The sequence below is a fragment of the Eumetopias jubatus genome, unplaced genomic scaffold (assembly GCF_037043125.1).
Source record: "Eumetopias jubatus isolate StellerSeaLion01/CBP00866 unplaced genomic scaffold, mEumJub1_p1.0 scaffold_7, whole genome shotgun sequence".
In the NCBI taxonomy this organism is placed as follows: domain Eukaryota; kingdom Metazoa; phylum Chordata; class Mammalia; order Carnivora; family Otariidae; genus Eumetopias; species Eumetopias jubatus.
The window spans coordinates 121,800,981-121,822,651 of NW_028274813.1; the positions used below are offsets into that span (position 1 = coordinate 121,800,981).

The window sequence follows — 21,671 nt, forward strand, 5'->3', positions numbered from 1 at the left end:
TTTTAGGAATGGAAGTCTCTCATGGTTTGCCTATTTCTAAAGTGAATGGCAGTCCAAAATCCCAAACCCCACATGAGAGCAGAAACTCCCACCAGGGAGTTAACTGGTGAAGTGAAAGAAAATAAGAAGAAAATGCTAAACTAAAAAGAGTCACACCTACAAGCTCTTAGGCCCCTGCTAAGAGCAAGCTTAACATTGACACCTGAACTTCAACATCAAAAAAAATGAGAGCTTACCTGCGTACTACACCAATAATAACTGTGTTTTCAGAGAGTTTTGATGATCTAATAGACCTTTAAAAAAAAAAACTTTTTTTAAATAAATGTAAAGCAATTCTTTAAAAAATATGTAAATACACTCAATCTTGGTAGAACAATTAAAGTTGGGGAGAGGTAGAAGAGGGAGCAAGTCATACTCTGGATTTACCTTCTCGGCTACTTGATCTTCCTCCCTCCAGGGCACAAGCTCCACTCAGCAGACAAGTAATCCTAACGCTCATGGAGGGCAAACCTAACAGCTGGCTGAGACGGTGAGCCTGCTACTCATTGTGGCTTTTGTTAATCCAAGCGGCCTCAGGTGGAGAACGTTCCTTACCTTGGGCTTACGTGACTGGGGTTATCTGTCTCTCCCTGCCAAAGGGAAATGTGAGTACATGTGTGTTACTGCAAGCTGATGGCCACAGTTACAGTGGGGACAAAGCCCAAAGGTCAGCTTCCTAAGCTGTATAAACAAAGAGTTCCTAGGTAGGCAAAAGCAGTAGCAACAGAAATTCAAAACTAGGAAATGCAAGATATTCTAACCCATCAGAAAGAAGAGAATCGCCACCTGACAGAAACAGGTAAGAATGGCAGACTGGTCAGGAGACGTGGGGGACGCTGCCCCACTGAAATCTCCCGTGGGGTACGAGGCTCCCACCGAGAGTGCATTCACCCCTTCCCAGGAACGAAAACCCAGCCAGGAGCTCAGACAGGGTAGAAGTCAACGCGACCCAGGAGAGCAGGAGGAGGAGGAATGGCTCCACTGGAGATGTACGGCAGCTCACCCTACCTTGGACCGGGGCGGGGGGCGGTGGCATGCAGGACTCCGGAGGAGTTTCAGAGCCTTGCCACAGGAAGAGGGGGAAGGCAGCCCTGGGCTGAAAGGAAGACACTCACGCAGGACGGTGGCTCCAGCAAGAGAACGGAGCGACCTTTCCCAGACGGCCCCAGCCATGTCAGAAGTGTGCTGGCCTCCTAGAGAATGTGTCGGGGATGGGACAGAGAGCAGCTAAGACTTACTGCATGACTTCCGTTCTGTTAGTTCAAGAAACAGAACCACTTCTGAGTCACAGAACATAGAGAATCATCTGCGTGACTCTTTCTCAATTCTCCCAAGGATGGTACATAATGTAGCCTTCCCAGACCCATCAGAGGACGTCAATTCAGCATACACAATGGATACCTCAGTTTGGCAAACTTTTTCTGTAAAGGGCCAGATGGCAAGTGTTTCAGGCTTTGTGAGCCAGGCAGACTCTGTCACAACCACTCCACTCTGCCACTGTAGCGTGAAAGCAGCCAGACGATGTCTAAACGAACGGCGTGGCTGTGTCCCCCCTGGCGCAGCCCTGCCTCACAGCACTAGGGCTTCATTTTCTCAAGGTTGGGTCTCACGACAGGCGCAGACTGGATGTGGGGAACAGAAGTGGCTCAGGGATGGATGCGCAGCTCCAGGGATGAGCCAGTCGCTCTCATGGGCCGCGCAGCTCCCACCTCTCTCTCCGTGTTGCTGCTTTCCCTAGTGTCCGGTCCATTCCTCCAGCTCCTGCCTGCCTGTCCATATCAGGGGAGGCCAACCACAAGGATGCTGTACTGGAAGAGCCCTCCCAACAGGTCACTGCGGATCTGCCGACAGGTACCAGTGCCCGGTTCCCCCAGGGCCTCCCTGCCTGGAGAACAGCCGCACTCACCTGCCTGGAGTGGGGCCACGGGGAGGGCTGTCCTAGCGTGGAAGGGTGACTGGCACAGCGGACACTCACACAGACAAGGCCAGCTCACTTCTCAAAACTGTGGGCTGCTACTGAGCCTAGCACTGACCTTACCCGGGGAGAGACAGGCGCCCACAAACAGTATTTCCGTGACTTCTGAGGGCACCGTACTTATTCTTGTGTTCATATTTCTGTCGTATCATAAAGATCTCAAGAAAGAAAAAGGCAAACTTAAGTATGCAGTCAGCTATCTCAAACCAGTTCTCATCTTTTTAGAAGAAAAACAGAGATCTGAGTGGTATAAATAGCAGGCAGGTAACTGTGCGGATACACTCAGGAAATCATTTTGGATGACTTACTCGGGACACAGGAATGAGGGTGGGCACTGGGCAAAGGACAAAGCAGAAGGGAAGGCCATGTTTACCCGGAAGCAAGTTGATACCCGCAAAGGAGGGCTAACACTGGATGAAAAGGCAGAGGTGTACTCCTGACTTTTTCTGGTCCATAAGGGGGAAGAACAGACTAGAAAATAGAAATGTAAGGAAACTGGGTTGGAAAAAAAACAAAATATACCCTTTACTTCAGATTCAGTAAAATGAAGAAAGAAATGACTTGGCATCATCAAAATGTATACCCGGACGTTAGGAAGGCAGGTTTCGAGAAGTCAGAGAAAAGAGAGGGCACGAATCTCTAGCACGAGATTCTGAAAGACCGTGTGAGCACTCTGGGAAGCTCTCACAGCAACGCTGGCTGGTTAGCACCAGGTTTGTGCATAAGAGAAAATTCCACACAATAGTGGCTTAAGCAAGATTCTTCTTCCACATAAAAGACGCGCAGAGGCATGCGGTCCAAGGCTGTGACGGCACACGGCAGCATCAGGAGCCTGACTCCTTCCAGGTTTCCCGATTCTTGCCTCCACAGGGTTTCTTCCTCGTGGTCCAAGACGGAGGCTACACTCTAAGCCACAACACCCACATTCTAGACAGCAGAATACTTTCCAGAAGATGCACAGGACATTCCCACGGGCCAGCTGCAAGAAAAGCTGGGGAATGCGTGCATTTTCTAGGTGGCCAGAGGCCCAGCTAAACACTAAAAATTCTGTTATTAGGAAAGAGTAGAGGTAGGTATAGGGGGCAACTACCATTCTCCAGACACACTGGCAACTACAAATAAATCTGATGATGGTCTCAACACAACTCCGGAAGAAAGGCCAGGGGACGGAGGCTTACTCCAAGAGCCCGGCAACGCCCTTCAGTTGAGTCACATTTTACAACAACTCCATTACTTGTACTTCACCACTGTTCCCTCCGCCGTGTGGAATGAGTTTTGGATGGAAAAGAATGGAATTTACAGTGGAAAAAAGAGTCGCAGACCGAGGTGAATCCAGAGATGGTTGAAGGTGTCCGGCACCCGAGTTGAGTCTTGCTCCTGCATTCAACCTAGATCTAATTCTGCTGGTGCCCTCTGGGCTCCCATGCAGGGCTTTATTTCCTTCACCTCCCTTTATCAAGTCTTCCCTTTCATGACAGAGCCCTGCGCCTGGTGCACAAAGGAACAGTTCTTCATTTCTTTTGAGTACCCTAGGCACTCAGAAGGCACTTTCTTGTGGTGAATCATTTTCTTAGTCTTTAAGGCTGTTCTTTCCCCTCTGTTATCTGGCAGCTTTTTACAGACCTTTATCCTGGTCATTCATCCTTGAAGGGAAGCAAGATCAACCCCGTCGGGAGCCTGCAGCAGAGAGGGTCACAGAAGCCTCCCTTGCACACCTTTGCTAGGCCCTCGGCATGGGCGGCCCTCCTCCTCTTCGGTCTGGGCCTGCAGATCAAGTCAGCAGATGCGAGTTCCTGCTCAGAGAGCACGACCAGCAGGCTGGCAGAGGTGAGCTGCACACAGTGCACTCCCGGCTGGCTCTCTCCGCTCTCTAACTAAACCTGAGAACTGACGCACTCTGCTGTTCTGAAACTGTAACACGTGAAGGACTGCTCTCACACTCCTTAGGCTTCTGCCATTCCTCACAACATGGTAGAAAAACCCAGGTCTCTGTCCATCTCCCTCTGCTCTAGGTCTTGGGGATCCCAGGGGACAAGAAAGTAGAGAATGAGGAGGCAGCAGGGACTGGGGGGCTGCGGGCAGGGCTCTGGCGCTCAGCTAAGGCAGAGTCGTCTGTTTCTCTGGTCAGCACAACTCCAGCGTCCCAGGCTCAGCACGACCGTGGCAGCAAAGCAGAGCCTCTTTCCATCTCCTTCCTTTAGGTTCATTTGGTACTTCAGCTTCAGAGACTGAAGTATGTGGAGGACGTTTCAGGAGAGGGTCTTCATTAGGCACCACCGTACAAGAGATAAAGTGGGAATCCTGGCCGCCTTCTGCTCTCCCAGCTTCTGATATAACTATCAGCTTATCTTTGGCTTCTTAATTGCTGTGGTCAGCTTTTGTCTGTTAGCTTCATGGGTTTCTCGACAGGAAGCAGGGAGGCGGCACTGTAATCAGCACAAGACGGCCTCCAACAGCCTCACAGCTGACTGACTTGCCCCGGCCCCCCTGCCCTTCTCCTCCACTCTCTAGCCGGCAGCCGCTCACCTTCCACCTGCTCCTGATGTGCCCCTGCACAGACCATCTCAGTGTCTCAACTGCCTACAGGCTGAACTCCAAACCCGTGGCTCAGCACCTAAGGCCCTCATGACGGGGCTCCAGGCTGCTCCTCCAGCCTTCGCCAGAGCCACGTCCCATGCCTGCCCAGCCCAGCACCCATCAATACCAAGCAGAGAAGCCTGGTATACCTGCCTCTTCCTGCACATGCTGCTCCCTCTGCCTGGAATGGTTTTCCCACCTTTCTTTCTTTCAAAACTCTTACTCATCCTCTAGGACTCAACCCAAATGTCCTCTGTGCAGCTCTCCCCAACACAGGCACCTGCAGCACTTAGCATATACCTCCTCATGGGCACTTGGAGCCTGTACTGAAATCACTCACTTGCGCTGCCAACTAGAACAGTAGCTCTTCAGAGGCAAGAACCATGTCTTATTTACCTGTGGAGCTCTAGTGCCAAAGACAGTGCCCAGAACTGAGAAGACTTGCAAAGCAGTGTTCCTCAACCAGTGGATTTGGAAATATCACAGACACAGAATATCTGGCCTTCAGCAAGGCATCTGATAAGGAGTGTGAGGAGTTCCAAATGTCCCCAGTAGAGAGATACAGATGAATGCTGGTTGTTTAGATAAGTCAGCAACTGATGGAAAACCCTTCACAGGTGGTGTTGATTAGGTATCCCAAAAGCAAGAGGAAGGAAAGGACAGAGCTCTGCCAGGGCTAAGGCCTCATGAACTGTGTAAGTCAGCAGAAGGATAGAGAGCACGTGAACAAGTTCAGGAGGGAAAGCCTGGAATGACTCCTCGAAGGAACACTCCACAGTGTGCAGGTTCCCTTAAAGGGATGGAGGTAAACCAGGCACAACCAGGATCGAGATGAAAGTGCCTTAGGAAACTAAATCAGGGCCTACTCTTGCCTCTAGAAAACTCACTAACTATGGCACAAGGACCCTCCCTGCCCCAACACACAACACACACACACCCTCAGCCAACAAGATGGAGGTGATGTGGTAAAACACAGCTAGCAAGAAAAACCAGAGATTCTTGGCCAAGGCCGTGACACAGCCCTCAGGAAAGGAACATGCTCAGGGGCTGCATTTGTAATCATCTTCTCCCTGGACAGCCTAGGGGGATGGCTCTTCTGCTTACTCTTCACTGGCCCATCCAAACCTGGGCTGAGATTTTCGGTTCTGGAACCACACTTACAAGGGCTACTGCCTGTAAGAGGACACTCAGAGGAAGCAGCCCTGACGGGGCTGGAACATGAAACCTCACTGTTAGGAGCCGCCAAGACCAGTGAGGATATGCTCCACCCAGGAAAGACCATTCCTGCCCTTGAATGCAGCAAATATGGGAAAGGGGATTAAGTTGGGCTCATCAAGAAAGAGAACTTCTGCAGCTCAGAGCTTTCCCTTGGGAACCGCCCCCCCCAACAGAGGCTGGATGTCGGGGGTGGGAACTTAGTAGAGGACATGCACACATGACAATCTATACTTCTTTAAAACCTCCTATTAAGCAACCCAGTTCACATGTTTTGATATTCTGCAAGTACTATAAACAAGGCACATTCGCCTAACATTAGAAGACAGTTTTCAATTTTTTATAACTTTAAAAACATCTGGAAAATTTTATTAGCTCCTGTTGCAGTAACATGCAGGTGACGGTTGTAGTTAGTTACAGATTGGGTTTCATTTTAACCCTTAATTTTTTTTTTTTTTTACCGTTTTAAGCAAAGCAAAGTAAAACAAAACAGAGGAAGATCAGTCCTAGAAATAATGATGTCCTTATGTCTTACTTATTTTACGTGCAAAGAAGGCAAATTAGAAGACAGTGAATTTAACCTGGTGTATTTCTGGGCTGCTCTTACTGTCACACACGCCAGTGGGGCTACTTAGGCCTGCGTCCCAGGCTCACCTGCACAGTGCCTCTGCGTCCAGCTGCCGGGGGTTTCTGTGGTCTATGATGATGATGTCATGATGTTTGTCCAGGAAACAGGCAAGAACAGCCTGAGCCTCCTTGGTAACTGTGCACTTAAACCCTGCTTTTTCACAGGCCCTGCAGAATCCATTACACTGGTTATCTTCTTTGGTAAACACTAAAAGTACCTGAATCAAAAAAGTGCGAACACTTTCTTAAAAAAAGTTGTCAGAACGGCAATTTCTTAACATGCCACAGAAAATTCCCAAGTGTTTTCAAGGCAAGTACACAGATGTGAACATAACAATCTGTTGACAGAAATCCTCCTACATGTAACTCAGGGAGATTATCACTCAGCTCCCCCAAATTAGTGCTATTTTATCTGCTCTTGTCTGGAAGTCCAAGTGCATGGGTCATATACTTATTCTTTTGCTAATAAGACCACTGGCAGAACTCAACAAAAGCTTGATTAAGCATTTTATCTTAAAATTATTTCAATTATGACACACAAATACTTATTTTAGTTAACAGTAAGTTAACTAGACAAGTCCTTGGATGGCAAAAACTGAAACTATTTTAGTCAAACTTTTAGAATACTTAAAACTTTATTTTTTAAAAAGATTTTATTTATTTATTTGAGAGAGCGAGAGAGAGAGAGAGAGCGGGAGCACGAGTGGGGGGCAGAGGCAGAGGGAGAGGCAGAAGCAGACTCCCTCCTGAACAGGGAGCCTGATGTGGGGCTCAATCCCAGGATGCCGAGATCATGACCTGAGCTGAAGGCAGATGCTTAACTGATTGAGCCACCAAGCTGCCCCGAATACTTAAAATTTTAAATAATGTATTAAATGTTTTGACTCGAGATTTTCTGTAATTCCTCCAAGTTAAAAGAAATTACTTTGATGATAAGATTTCAAGCAGACCAAAATATAATACCTCATAACCAGGTAGGTAATCCCTCAACCTCCCTTCCGTCTGGAAATCACCAGATTGTTCTCTGTAAGTCTGCTCCTGCTTCTGTTGTTGGTGGTGGTTTATTTTTTTAGATTCCACATGTAAGTTAAATCATATGGTATTTGTCTTAGGGGAAAGTGATTTTTAAAAGGTAAACTTCCAAGGATGCCTGGATGGCTCAGTCAGTTAAGCATCCAACTCTTGATTTTGGCTGAGGTCATGATCTCAGGGTTGTGAGATCCAGCCCCGCATCGGGCTCCAGCTGGGGTCTACTTAAGATTCTCTCTCTCCCTCTCCCTCTGCCCCTCCCCCAAGCCCCCTGACCCCTGCTCTCAAGTAAGTAAGTAAGTAAGTAAGTAAGTAAGTAAGTAAATAAATAAATAAATAAATAAAGGTGAACTTCCAGTCATAAAATATATACGACCTGGGGTTACAAGGTATGGCAGGGGGAATATAGTTAACCATATGTAACAACATTATATGGTGACACATGATAGCTAGAGATATAGTGATGGTCACTTCCTAATGTGTATAAATGTTGAATGACTCTGTTGTACACCTGAAACCAATATAATATTGTGGGTCAACTGCATTTCAATAAAAATCAATTAAGAAAGTTCTCATTGATAGCAAATGACAAAATAAAGAACACCGTCAGTTAAGCAACACAGGCACAGCACCAGGCTCACGGGGTGACAGCTGTGCCCCTGGCCCAGGATGATGGCTTGCTGTCCCGGAGCCTGGCCTGGATCAGGTGAGGCCTGCACCTGCTGCCTCTCGCCTCTCCAGCCAGTCACCCCCACCCCCACCCCCGGCCAGGTCTGGGTCAAAAGCACACCACTCTGTCCCTTCAGACCCAGACGGATTCATGAGGGCAACACTGGTAAGGTGGAGGTGGGCAGCCTGTGAGCAAGACTGCAAAGCTGACGGAGACCCTGTCCCCCAAGGCTTAGCTCCTCTAAGTTTACCCAAGTGCACAACCACCACAGATGCACACTTCTGCCAGTCCTAACAGGAGACATGGTTTATGTGCAGGAAGTTCCAAATAACTTTGGAGCTCAATTTCAAAAGCTTATGTTGTCTAATATTTTGGATTTGATCATTTAAATATTTTCTGATAGAGCATATTCAGCAACACAGAAAAGACCATGCTTTTGCTTTTTTATACTGGAAAATTTCAAACCTACATAAAAGCTGTGAGTGCAGTGAACGTTAGTGGACCCTTCTGTTTTCATCAATTGTTAAGATTTTGCTCCCTTTGCTCTCCCCCCCCAATTATGCACATTCTTTTCTTTATTGCTGAACCTTTCAAAGTAGGGTGCACACACATGTGTGTCCAAGAAAAGTACATTCTCTTGTATAACTAGAGTACTATTATCAGCTTCAGGAATTTACCATTGATCCAATACTATTATCTAAAATAGAAAACTGTTTTCACTGTTAGGCCCTCTCCCTCCCCCTCTTTAAAGAAAATCAATATGTAAAAATTACAGTATGGCTTATTATTACCTGGAGTTGATCTGGATGAAATCTCATGGGGCCAAACTGCACATCAGCTGCTGCTACCTGTAAGAAAAAGGTATGCTTATATGTTAAGAAAAAAGAAAAAGAAGAAGATAGCAGGAGGGGAAGAATGAAGGGGAGTAAGTCGGAGGGGGAGACAAACCATGAGAGACGATGGACTCTGAAAAACAAACTGAGGGTTCTAGAGGGGAGGGGGTGGGGGGATGGGTTAGCCTGGTGATGGGTATTAAAGAGGGCACGTTCTGCATGGAGCACTGGGTGTTATGAACAAACAATGAATCATGGAACACTACATCAAAAACTAATGATGTAATATATGGTGATTAACATAACAATAAAAAATTAAAAAAAGAAAAGAAAAAGGTATGCTTAAATATATATATATATTTTAAAGATAAGCTCACTTTAAAATTTCTCTAATCAGTGTCACAGATGAAAGTGAGATTTTTACTCCAGAGAAAAATTACATCAATAGTTATTACACAGAATCCCGGGGATCTCCTTCTAACCCTCAGGAAAGGTGCCGAGTAGGGAGGGAGAAATAAAATGAATCTGACCCTGGCTCTGCTCTTCCTAGCTGTGTATGACTTTAAGTGAATTACTCAACCTTCCTCAGCCGTTTCTCATTTGTTACAAAGATCAAATGAGTTTACAATATAAAGGGCCCCCCCAAACCAGACACTGAATGAACACTGATTCCTTCTGTCTTTTTCCTGATGGACCATGAAAACTTACTTCAAGAATGGCACACACATAATGAAATCTAGCAGTTAGAATCATGCGACATCAGAGCATTTTACAGAGGAGCACAACGTTTATCAATAATTGCTTATCTATTTGAGAACTTAGCACTAAAACGACACAGATAAATACAATGTCATAACCAAATCCCAATGAGTAATAATAATCATAGCACCAATGGAGGGGCTTAGTGTATACTGGGCATCATGCTAATTGCTGAACGTGTGTTATCTTGCTCGATCTTTATAGTAACACAGAGAGGTTTATGGTTGGAAAACTGAGGTTCCAAGTACCTTGTTTAAGGCCACAGAGTCAGCAAGTGGCAGCTGGGATTTCACTGAAAAGCCAGGGCCACTGGAAGGTTTGGGCAGTCTGTGCACCGCATAAGGGAGCCCAGGGGAGGAAGAATACAGGACTGAAATACAGCTCTGAGTGATGGATGCTGGCACCGAGTTGCTACTCAGAGAAGAAGACAAATTTCTGCAATTTTTCCAGAACCACTGTATGTACTGAAGGGATCCCCAGGCCTCTGGGTGGTGGTATGATTCCATGGCAAAAAAAAATCTGCAGTGAAAGACCTAGATCTATAAGCTTTCCTGCAAGATATTTCCTACCTGACTGCCCACCTCCCATGTCTCCCCTCAAGTAGCAATCTATCCCCTAGTTAACAAATGAAACAAAGCTTGCTCAGTGATGGAGAAAGTCCATATTTATTTCTCACTGCTAGAATGTGATGCCTGCCAACTATGGGACACCAGCCGAGTTTCTTTTCTTTTTTCTCTTTTTAAAAGATTTTATTTATTTATTTGAGAGAGAGAGAGAATGAGAGAGAGCACGAGAGGGAAGAGGGTCAGAGGGAGAGGCAGACCCCCCACCGAGCAGGGAGCCCGATGTGGGACTCGATCTGGGGACTCCGGGATCATGACCTGAGCCGAAGGCAGTCGCTTAACCAACTGAGCCACCCAGGTGCCCGCCAGCCTAGTTTCTGATCTGCTTTGTAACAATTTCATCTCTCGAAATCATAAGAATGAGGGCCGCTACTATTCCAGACCTAAGACTGAGGGGGACTCTGTGACAGGGCAGGAGGCTGCGGAGAAGAGACCTCCCCCAGCACTATCTACCCCCCTGCACTGTGTAGCTGCAGGCCAGCCTCATAGCGAGGGGCGCAGCTGATGCCAAAGCCAGCAGTCCTCAGATGATCCAAGGAGGCCAGGAGAGTCTTCAAAGAGAGGTCTGCTCTATACAATCATACGCTCACGGTGCACTCAGAAGGAAAGCAAGAGGGACTAAGAGAATCCAATCTGAACAAAGAGTTTTCTGTCAGTTTTTACAAAGTTTAAAGGAATGAATGAAAGAAAGTACAAGGAAGGATATAGACCGACTGCTTGGAGAATGCAGTGGACCTACTCAGGAGAAAGAAGGAAGAAAATGACAGGAGAAAGAAAGAGAAGGAAAATCATTTCGCTAACTTTCTACAGCATGGGGGACAGTTTCATAGGAGAAAGCAGAAAACTCATGAGCAGGAAGCCCGCTGCCACTGCCCAAGATAAGGCAGGAGCAAGGCAGTACTTGGGTCCCCTACGTGAGTGGGGAGCGGTAGCCTCTGACAGAGGATACTCATGAAATTGGCTCTGAAGGGTCAGGTAGACAAAAAAGTCTCAAAGGAGAAAAAGAAATATTTATGACTAGTGTAAAAACATATAATATACTAGGTCACAGAGAAAACTTTAAAAACACACTGCTAAAAGTAAAAATAGTACCATTTTTATTCTTCAACCATAATGCCATCAAACCAGAAATTAAAAACATGAGCTTAAGCAAAATCAACAAACACCGCTGCCCTGAAAAATTTTTAAATATTAACTTGTAATTGCTGGGTCAGAGAGGGAAATGCAAATTATACCTACAGATTACCCGGAAAATAGTAAAAATGAGAATACCATGTAATGAAACTTACGGGATACTGCTAAATTTTACTGAGAGGCAAGATTCATAGCCTTAAATCCTTCTGTCACCAAACAAGAATTAAATACATTTACCAAGCTAAGTCACTAAGTTTGAGAAAGTCAACAGTACAAACTTAAGGAAACCAAGAGGAAAAAAATAAAGGGTAATAATTAATAAAATTTAAAAATATGATAACGACTAGCATGTTTAAAAAAATACATACGTGTGTACACACACACATATATGTATGTAGAGAGCTGATTACAAGCTGAGGGACAAGATAAAAGTATAAACGGCTCAGGGCAAAGCCTTATCCCTCCCAGGAAAATAACTCTGAGCACACGGTCCACACCAAAAGTGGGTGAAATAACTTTCACAGAGAAAGGACAGTATAACTTTATGATCTCAACTTACAAAAATAACTCACCACTGCATTCATTTTAAGAAATAAAAGAAGCTATAGATTTTGTTAAAATTACTAATTTTGCTTCCATATAATTTTAACGATATCATTTTAAAATATTAATGTTTCAGCAACTCTATTTTGCCACCAAACACTTACTTTATTTACTTAACTAGATTGCATTTTAACCTTACATCCTGTCTACGGGGTATATCCGGCTCTCAGGACCTCTGTCGAGCAGTGTCCCAGCAGAGCCGGACAACTACTTACCACTGCCCCCCCAAAATAACCACCACCAGGAAATCTGATGACATTACTCAGTGTGCAGACGTCAGCAGTGGGCCCTCAAAGAGTAAACAACTTCCCAACTGCTCTGGAAAAGGGGATCAGAACTATAGAACTCTTGCATTCTTCCTTTCTTTGTGTATGAAAATCAGAATCAAACTGACCTAATGTTTCAAGGTCACGGCCCTCTTAATAATTTGTTGTGCACATTAATATTTAAAAGAGAATAGTCCTCTACAAGCTAAGTTTAATATCACAGCTTTGATTTAATCTTTCAGCTTCAAAAGCAATTGATATCTTTCGACAATACAGAAACAACACTATGTTCATGGATATTGGTAATTATACAAGTTGTTGAGTTGAGTCTTCTGGATTTTTAGATATGTATTATTAATACTGATTGTTAAAGAGATTGTAAAAAGTCTCTTTGTATTTTAATAAAGTAGTATTTGTAAATATGGCTAACAGAAACATGAAATAAATTATTATTGAAACTTTGACAAACCACGTATCAGATTTCGTTTGCCTAACTGACCTAACATTTAGAAGCGACACTAGAAGGCCAAACGAGGGTTATGAATCTTGATCATGGGTGGGGGTGGGAGAGAAAAGAGATACAGAATACCAATCTACCTAAAACTTCTGTTTCCCCAAACCAACATAGCTTATCCCTTGCCTGCTGTGTTTTTTTTTCTGTTGCTCTCAGTCATCATTTGCAAAACTCCGTATTTTACTATTTATCTTCTTTACTGTCTGCCTCTCCCACTAGGAATGTAAGTTCTATGAAGACAGGGATTTATATGCTGTATTCATTGGTGTATTTCCAATATCCAAAACAGTCCCTGGCACACGGTGGTCATTTAAGAAATATTTTTGAATCAATGTTTACTCAACAGCTAATCTTTTTTTTTTTTTTTTTTAAAGATTTTACTTATTTATTTGACAGAGAGAGACACAGCGAGAGAGGGAACACAAGCAGGGGGAGTGGGAGAGGGAGAAGGAGGCTTCCCGCTGAGCAGGGAGCCCGATGCGGGGCTCGATCCCAGGACCCTGGGACCATGACTGAGCCGAAGGCCCAACGACCGAGCCACCCAGGTGCCCCTCAACAGCTAATCTTTTTGAATCATTCATTTATCCAGAAATCATACTCATACTAGTCTCTACATACGCATGCATCTGTGATAACAGCACTTCCAGTTTCCAGAATGTTTTTTATATATACTTTATTTCATGAAGGAACATAAAGGAAGGAAAGACTCTTATGGAAGCCTAAGCTCTAGGAGCCACGGAAGAACCCTGTGGTCTATTCTTTTCCTATGTCCCCTTTATTAGAAACAAAGTTACGCTGGCATCAATTGACATTAATTGTACACACCCCTCCTTCTTGGAACTATAGCAAAGTCATAAATCAGATTTTGTCCCGAGCCATACTAACTTTCCAGGTTTTCCCTGTACACCCTTCTCATCTTTCTCTCCAGACAGAGTGGTAACTTGGTCACAGGGACACAGCTTAGACAAGTCAGGAGACACTAGTTCCTGGGTGGGAAGACTCAAAATCAGTCCAGACTTCAGTGGGCCATTTACTACTATGCTTAAAGCCAAGCACAGAGCTAGGTACTACGAGTGCAGACCAGTGCCTAACCTTGTCCTTGAGTCGCAGGAGGGGGAGTGCACACGGTGACAATATGATGTAGTTTTAATAGAGAAAGGAGGTGCCTATTAAATGCTAAATACTCTGCTTCCAATCATACTTAAATCCAATTTAGTCCTTCCCCTATGAGTAAGGTGACTTATTAACTCCATTTTTTTTTTAAGATTTTATTTATTTTTTTGACAGAGAGAGACAGAGAGAAAGGGAACACAAGCAGGGGGAGTGGCAGAGGGAGAAGCAGGCTTCCCGAGGAGCAGGGAGCCCAATGCGGGGCTCGATCCCAGGACCCTGGGACCATGACCTGAGCCGAAAGCCAACGCTTAACCAACTGAGCCAACCAGGCGCCCGTGATTAACTCCATTTTAATGATGAAGAAACTGAAGCTGAGAGCATTGTGGTTCAACAGTTGGTAAAGGACAACGATGAGAACAAGACCCAATTCAGGGGGACTGAATTCCTGTGGTCTTTTTATGCTCCATGGGGAAAGGTCTAAAATCACCTGACCCTAACCTGTATTTAGTGGAAATAAGACCAAGAACCTGGAAAGCAGCATTCACCCACTTGACAAATCTTTGTTGGGCACCCATGGTATGCTAACTGGTTTCCTAGGCATTCAACACCCAACAGAGAACAAAACAGACAGTATCTCTACCTATCGGGGGGAGATGTGATGGAGACTAACGGGGGTGCTATTCTGAATCAGAGTCCAGGAAGGCCTCTCTGAGGCAGCAACGTGGAAGATGAGATCTGAATGAGAAGGCAGCAGCCATGCGAGGAACTGAAGAAGGAGCAGAGGGAACAAGGGGTGCATGGGACCTATGGCGGGAATGGGGGACATTCAAGGAAAGGAAGGGCAGGAGATGAGCTCATGGCTAGACAGGGGCGGTAAGAGGCAGGGCCTTCTAAGCCAGGACAAGAAACTTGAGTTTTATCCTAAATTTCATCAAAAGCCACTGAAGAGTTTTATACAAGAAAGTGATATGATCTAATTTTTATTTTTTAAAATAGATCCCCTTTATATTTTAAATGGATCCCCGGTGGGGAATGCACAGTGGGACGTGACAGCAGAGGCACGGAGACCACTGAGGAAGCGTCCATAGCAGTCCAAGTGAGAGAGGATGGCCCTGTGGCCCAGGAATTGCCATGGAGACGAGCAGATGGCTTTGGGGCACTTTGGAGGCAGGGTTATCAAGACTTGCTGCTGGACAGGACATAATCAAATCTACTGGTTCCTAGACCAGAGTTCTGATACCTGACAGTTTTATTTAGGTGTTGATGGAAATTTGGAGTTCTGCAAGGCATCCTGGTAGAAGCTGGTATGGGTCTGTTTGGTTCTTTCCAGATCCACCCACAAGATGGCACCAAGATCTGCCCCGCGGCAAAGCTCCTAACTGCTCTCCCAGATCCTTCTCTCCGAGCAGGCCATGCTCCACATCCACCCCCACTGTCTGCCTCGCTTTTTTCTCTCTTCACCTGCTCCTAACTGTCCCTTCAGTCAATTTAAACAGCAAATATTTACAAGGAGACTTTTATATGTTTTCCCAACAGAATGTCAAAATCAAGTCACATGCTCGGGTAAAACTGTTCAGGTCCTTTTTTCCCCAAACCCATAGTGTCGAGCAGAAAATGGTGTCTGGGTTAAATGCACTATTTAAAGAGTTTAACGCAATGCCTGACTGTGAGCAAATGCCCAATAAATTCTAAAGTATCTACAGTAAAGATTTTCCAAGAAGCTTTTGCTATAAAACTATAACTTTACACACGCACATATACACTTTTTTTAAAAACATACACACTTTAAGCCATTTTTAAAACTATATTTTTCCAAAGAGCTATTTCTTTCAGAGCACAAAGGTAATCTCTAATAAGAACCATTCACTTCATGGTACCTTGAAATATCATGTGTAAAAAATAGGACCTAGTTCTTAAATATCATATTAATGTATTTGGTACAAGGGACAAAGAAAGGTTTTCCTGAAACCCTGGAAGAAGATTGCCTCTAAAGGTGACAAGAAAATTGATCCACAAAAAATGAGAATGGCCAATCGTAGGATAACCCAACCCTAAGCTTCTCTTTAAATGTGTCACTGAAATTTAAGAATCCTCAAATCCCAACTGCAGAAATCTAAGGTATGACATAACTAGAACCTACTTCTCCTCAATCCCTCAAAAAAGAGGCAACTGCTCACCATGTATCGTCCCGTCAGAATGAGGAGGGTCTACAGGCTGCCGGGGGAGGGGAGCCAGAGGCTGAGAACTCAGTGCTATTTATTCAGTTCCCTCCAGGAAAAAAACTGAATCCAGCAGGTATAGATGATCTGGATATTGAAAAGAAATATTCCTAGCTATAAATGAACAAACGAGCATCTTGCCTCACTCTGGGAGGAGTCTATTCCAGGCCTATGTACGCCTACTGTGCATGTTTAGGTCACACACTGCACACTTGGACGGCAGGGAGCCTTGTTCAGGAGGTTCGACGGCTGCCTGCCTGCCAACTGCCCGCTGCTAGCATCCTGACTGTGAACGCCAGCCCAGGCTGGACTGGGTCAGCTCATGAACCTCACTGACAACCAAAGGGACTACACTAAGAATGACGACCCACACGATAGAATAAATGATCCAGAATCACCCACACGGTTCCCGCAGCCAGGATTCCTGAGATTGGATAGATGGAGGTTTAAACTCTCTGACCCTACTCCCCTGAAAACCTGTGTGTCTTTAGGCAAGCTTCCTCACTTTGCTGAGCCTGGCCTAGAGAACAGTGATAGTCAAGATTTGGTGAGTAACAGACATGCAGCTCTGCAGGGCACCTGGCCTGCGGTTACGGGCGCCCTAATGTGTAGCCATTATCACTAGTGGAAGGAGATGCACAAGCATTCACAATGCCCTTGCTTTAGTTCTAGAGCAATGAGGAAATTCTTACCAGGTGTGGAGGCTCCACACATAAGTTTTGGCAGAAAGTGGGTTTCCAGACTGAATGTGATTTGAGAGACTCTACCAGAGTCAAATTGCTCATCCCAAGCTCCTTCCTGCACTAAACCATCAGACCCTCTGAATGCAGTCCACAACCTGAGGCTCTACTGTTGAAACCATCTCTTTTATGAGCCCTGTTTTATAAGGGCTACCCAAGTATTCTCACTGACCTACACTGTTTTTCATAAATAACACTGTTTTTCATAAATAACAGCGATTTCTTTAAAGCTTCTTTTTGGAATACTTTCACTACTAATTATTTAATTATTTAATTTCAAATAACCAGCTCTGAAAAATCAAGGAAGAAGTTGTTTCTTATGTCCCAAGGAAAACTCGTTTGGGTTTGAGAGGAGAAAGCACAGAGGAGAGAGGGCAGTAGACAGCGGAGGTACGAACAACATCAACGGAGAGTACGGAGAACCCCTGAGGAAGAGGAGGCCTTGGATCCAGAAGATCAGGGACAGGGGCTGGAGCCTTGGTCCCAAGCTTTGGATGACGACTGCCTCCCCATTCTTCGCAAGCAGCAGCAATAGCCCAGGCCAGAGGTTTTCTCGGGAGGATGCATTCTCCCAGGGCTGCTGCTTCCTAAGGGTTTTAGGGTAAAACCTTGACCAGAAGTTATCCGGTATTTATATAGGAAAAATGTGTATTTACATTCTCCAAACCAAATACATTTTTAAGACTTTTTTTTTTCCACAGCAGTTTTAGGTTTACATCAAAACTAAAAAGCAGGGACAGAGATTTCCCTTATGTCCCTCACCCTCACACACATATAACCCTCCCCATCATCATCATTACTCACCAGAATGGTACGTTTTTACAAAGATGAACCACACAGACACATCCTAATCATCCCAAATCCATATTTTACCTTAGGCTTCACTCTTGGCGCTGTACACTCTATGGACTTGAACAAATGTATAATTACATGTATCCATCATTATAACATCATATGGAATATTTTCACTACCCTAAAAATCCTCCATGTTCTGCCTGATCATCTCCTCCCACCCCTGGTAACCACTTATCTTTTTATTGTCTCTAGTTTTGCTTTTTTACAGACTGTCCTATAGTTGGAATCATCCAAGTATGGAGTCTTTTCATACTGGTTTCTTCCCCTAAATAAATGCAGTTAAGGTTTTCCCACATCTTCCATGGCTTAATAATTAGTTCATTTCATTCCAGTGCTGCGAAATATTCCATTGTCTGGATGTATCAGTTCATCCATTCACCACTAAAGGTCATCTTGGTGGCTTCTAAGTTTGGGCAATTATGAATGAAGCTGCTATAAACATCCTTCTGTAGGTTTTTGTGTAGGTTTTTCAACTGTTTTGGGTAAATATGAACGAGAGAAATGGCTAGGTCATATGATAAAGTATGTTTAGTTTTGTAAGAAACTACCAAAATGTCTTCCAAAGGGGTCATGACATTCCGTATTCCTCCCGCACTATATGAGAGTTCCTGTTGCTCCATCCTCATGAGAATTTGGTGTTAGTGCTCAGATTTTGGCCATCTAAATAGATAAGTAGTGGTATCTTGCTATCCTGTTTTAATTTGCATTTCCCTGATGATATATGACGTGGAACATCTTTTCATATGTTTATTTGCCATCTGTAGATCTTTGGTGAGATAGCTGCTAAAATCTTTAGCCCCTTTTTTTTTTTAAGATTTTATTTATTTGACAGAGCGAGAGCACAAGCAGGGGGAGCAGCAGAGGGAGAGAGAGAAGCAGACTCCCTGCTGAGCGGGAAGCCCAACGTGGGGCTTGATCCCAGGACCCCGAGATCATGACCCGAGCCAAGGCAGAGGCTCAACTGACTGAGCAACCCAGGCACTTCTAGCCCATTTTCTAATGGGGTTGTTTTCTTACTGTTAAGTTTTTAATATGTTTATTCTGGGCAACAGTCCTTTATCAGATAGATCTTTTGCAAATATTTTCTCTCATTTTGTGGCTTGTCTTTTGAAGTTCTTGATGGTGTCGTTCATAGAGCAGAAGTTTTTAATGTTAGGGACGTTCATCTTATCATTTCTTTTTTTCTTAAGATTTGAGAGACAAGAGATAGTGAGAGAGGGCACAAGTGGGGAGGAGAGGGAGAAGCAGTCTCCCCACTGAGCAGGGAGCCTGATGAGGGGCTCACGACCTGAGCCAAAGACAGATGCTTAACCGACTGAGCCACGCACGTGCCCCTGTTTCTTTTATGGGTCTCTGTTGATTGGTTGTATCTAAAAAGGCATCGTGACACCTGAGGTCATCTAGGTTTTCTCCTATGTTATTCTCTAGAAGTTTCACAGTTTTGCATTTTACTTTTAGGTCTACAATTCACCTTGAGTTGGTTTTTGTGAAGAGTGTAAGGTCTGCAACTAAATTCATTATTTTGCTCGTGGATGTCCAGTTGTTCCGGCGCCATATGTTGAAGAGACAGACTATCTTTGCTCCACTGTCAAAGATCAGGTGACTGTATTTACATGGGTCTATTTCTGGGCTCTCTTTTCTGTTCCGTTGATCTATTTGTCTGTCTTTTACCAAAACCCTAATGTCTCAATTACTGTAACTTTATAGTACATCTTGAAGTTGGGAACTGTCTGACACAAAGCTTTCTTCCTCTCCTTTAATACTGTGCTGGCTCTTCTGGGTCTTGTGCCTCTCCATGTAAGTTAGAATCAGTGTATCAATATCCATAAAGTAACTCGCTGGAATTCTGACTGGGATTGCCTTGAATCTATATATCAAGTTGGAAAGAACTGACATCTTCACAATACTGAGTCTTCATATCCACAAATATGGAATATCTCTCCCTTTATTTAGTTCTTCGATGTTGTCCATCGGAGTTTTGTGGTTTTCCTCATATAGATTATGTACACACTTTATTACAGTTATACTAATAAATATTTTCTTTTGGGGGGTACAATTGTAAATGATATTGTGTTTTTATTTATTTTTTTAAGTAGGCTCCACACCCTACATGGGGCTTGAACTCACAACCTTGAAATCAAGAGTCACATGCTCTACTGACTGAGCCAGCCAGGCACTCCCAATATTGTGCTCTTAATTTCAAATTCTACTTGCTCATTTTTAGTATAAGGAAAGCAATGACTTTTTTTTTTTAAAAAGGATTTTATTTATTTATTTGAGAGAGAAACAGAGATAGAGAGAGCACAAGCAGGGAGGACAGTGAGAAGCAGGCTCAGCAGGGAGCCTGATGCAGGGCTCGATCCCAGGACCTTGGGATCATGACCTGAGCCAAAGGCAGACACTTAACCGACTGAGCTACTCAGGCACCCCAAGCTATGACTTTTATATATTAACCTTGTATACTGCAACCTTGCTATAATCACTTATGAATTCTGTCAATTGTTAAGTTTTTCTGTCAATTATTTTAGATTTTCCACATAAATGATGTCATCTGTAAACAAAAACAGTTTTAGGTCTTCCTTCCAACTGTACACCTTTTATTTCCTTTTCTTGTCTCATTGCATTAGCAGGAATTTCCAGTATGATGTTGGAAAGGAGTGGTGAGGGGGCACAACACTGCCCTACACCTGATCTTGGCAAGAAAGCTTCAAGTTTTTCATCATTAAGTATGATGTTAGCTGCAGGCTTACTGTAGATATTCTTTACCAAGTTGAGGAAGTTCCCTTCTCTTCCTTAAAAATTTACTGAGAGCTTTTATCATGAAAGGGTTTTGGATTCTCTCAAATGCTTTTTCTGCATTTACTGATATGATCATGTGATTTTTCCTTTTTAGGCTGTTGATGTGAGAGATTACATTAATAGATTTTCTAATGTCGAACCACCAGCCTTGCTTACCTGGGCTAAATCTCACTTGGTGTGGCATATAATTCTTTTTATACTTTTTAAGTTTGATTTACTAGTACTTTGTTGGGAATTTTTACATCTATGTTCATGAGAGATATTGGTCTGTAGTTTTCTTTTCTTGTAATGTCTTTATCTGGTTTTGGTATTAAGGTAATGCTGGCTTCACAGAATGAGTCAGGAGGTATTCCCTCTGCTTCTACCTTCCGAAAGAGACTGTAGAGAGTAAAATTTCTTCCTTAAATGTTAGGTAGAATTCACCAGTGAAGCCATATAGGCCTGGTACTTTGTTTTGGAAGGTTATTCATTACTGGCTTAATTTCTTCAATAGATTTGGCCTATTCAGATCATCAAGTTCTTGTATGAGTTTTGACAGTTTGTGTCTTTCAAGGAATTGGTCCATTTCATCTAGGTTATCAAATATGTGGGCGCAGAATTGTTTATAATATTAACCTTTTAACTTCTATGGAATTTGTAATGAAGTTCCTTCTTTCATTGATGATATTAAGAATTAGTACCTGCTCTCTTTTTTAGCTAGCCTGGCTGGAGGCTTATCGATTTTATTGATCTTTTCAAAGAACTAGCTTTTGGCTTTGTTAATTTTTCTCTATTGATCTCCTCTTTTTGATTTCACTAATTTCTGCTTTAATTCCATTATTTCTTTTCTTCTGCTTACTCTGGATTCAATTTGCTCTTTTTTCCCCATTTCCTAAGGTGGTAACTTAGATTACTAATTTTAGATCACTCTTTTTAAATTATGCATTCTAAGCAGTGCTTTTGCTGCATCTCACAACTCTTGGTAAGTTGTGTTTAATTTCCACTTACTTCAAAATATTTTTAAATTTCCTTTGAAATTTCTTCTTTGACCCATCTATTATTTAGAAGTGTGTTGTTTAATCTCCATATGTTTGGGGATTTT

General features: G+C 43.8%; 1 protein-coding gene across 1 annotated transcript in view; it reads right to left on the bottom strand.

Moving 5' to 3' along the window:
• The window catches only part of PDE8A (phosphodiesterase 8A), a 154,706-nt gene that overhangs the window by 72,509 nt on the left and 60,526 nt on the right, over positions 1–21,671 (bottom strand). Inside the window, exons 2-4 of the mRNA XM_028089437.2 lie at positions 8,924–8,980; positions 6,461–6,651; positions 237–293 (exon numbers count right to left, since the gene is read on the bottom strand). Coding sequence (XP_027945238.1) covers positions 237–293; positions 6,461–6,651; positions 8,924–8,980 — 305 coding nt within the window. The remainder of the gene's footprint in view (positions 1–236; positions 294–6,460; positions 6,652–8,923; positions 8,981–21,671) is intronic.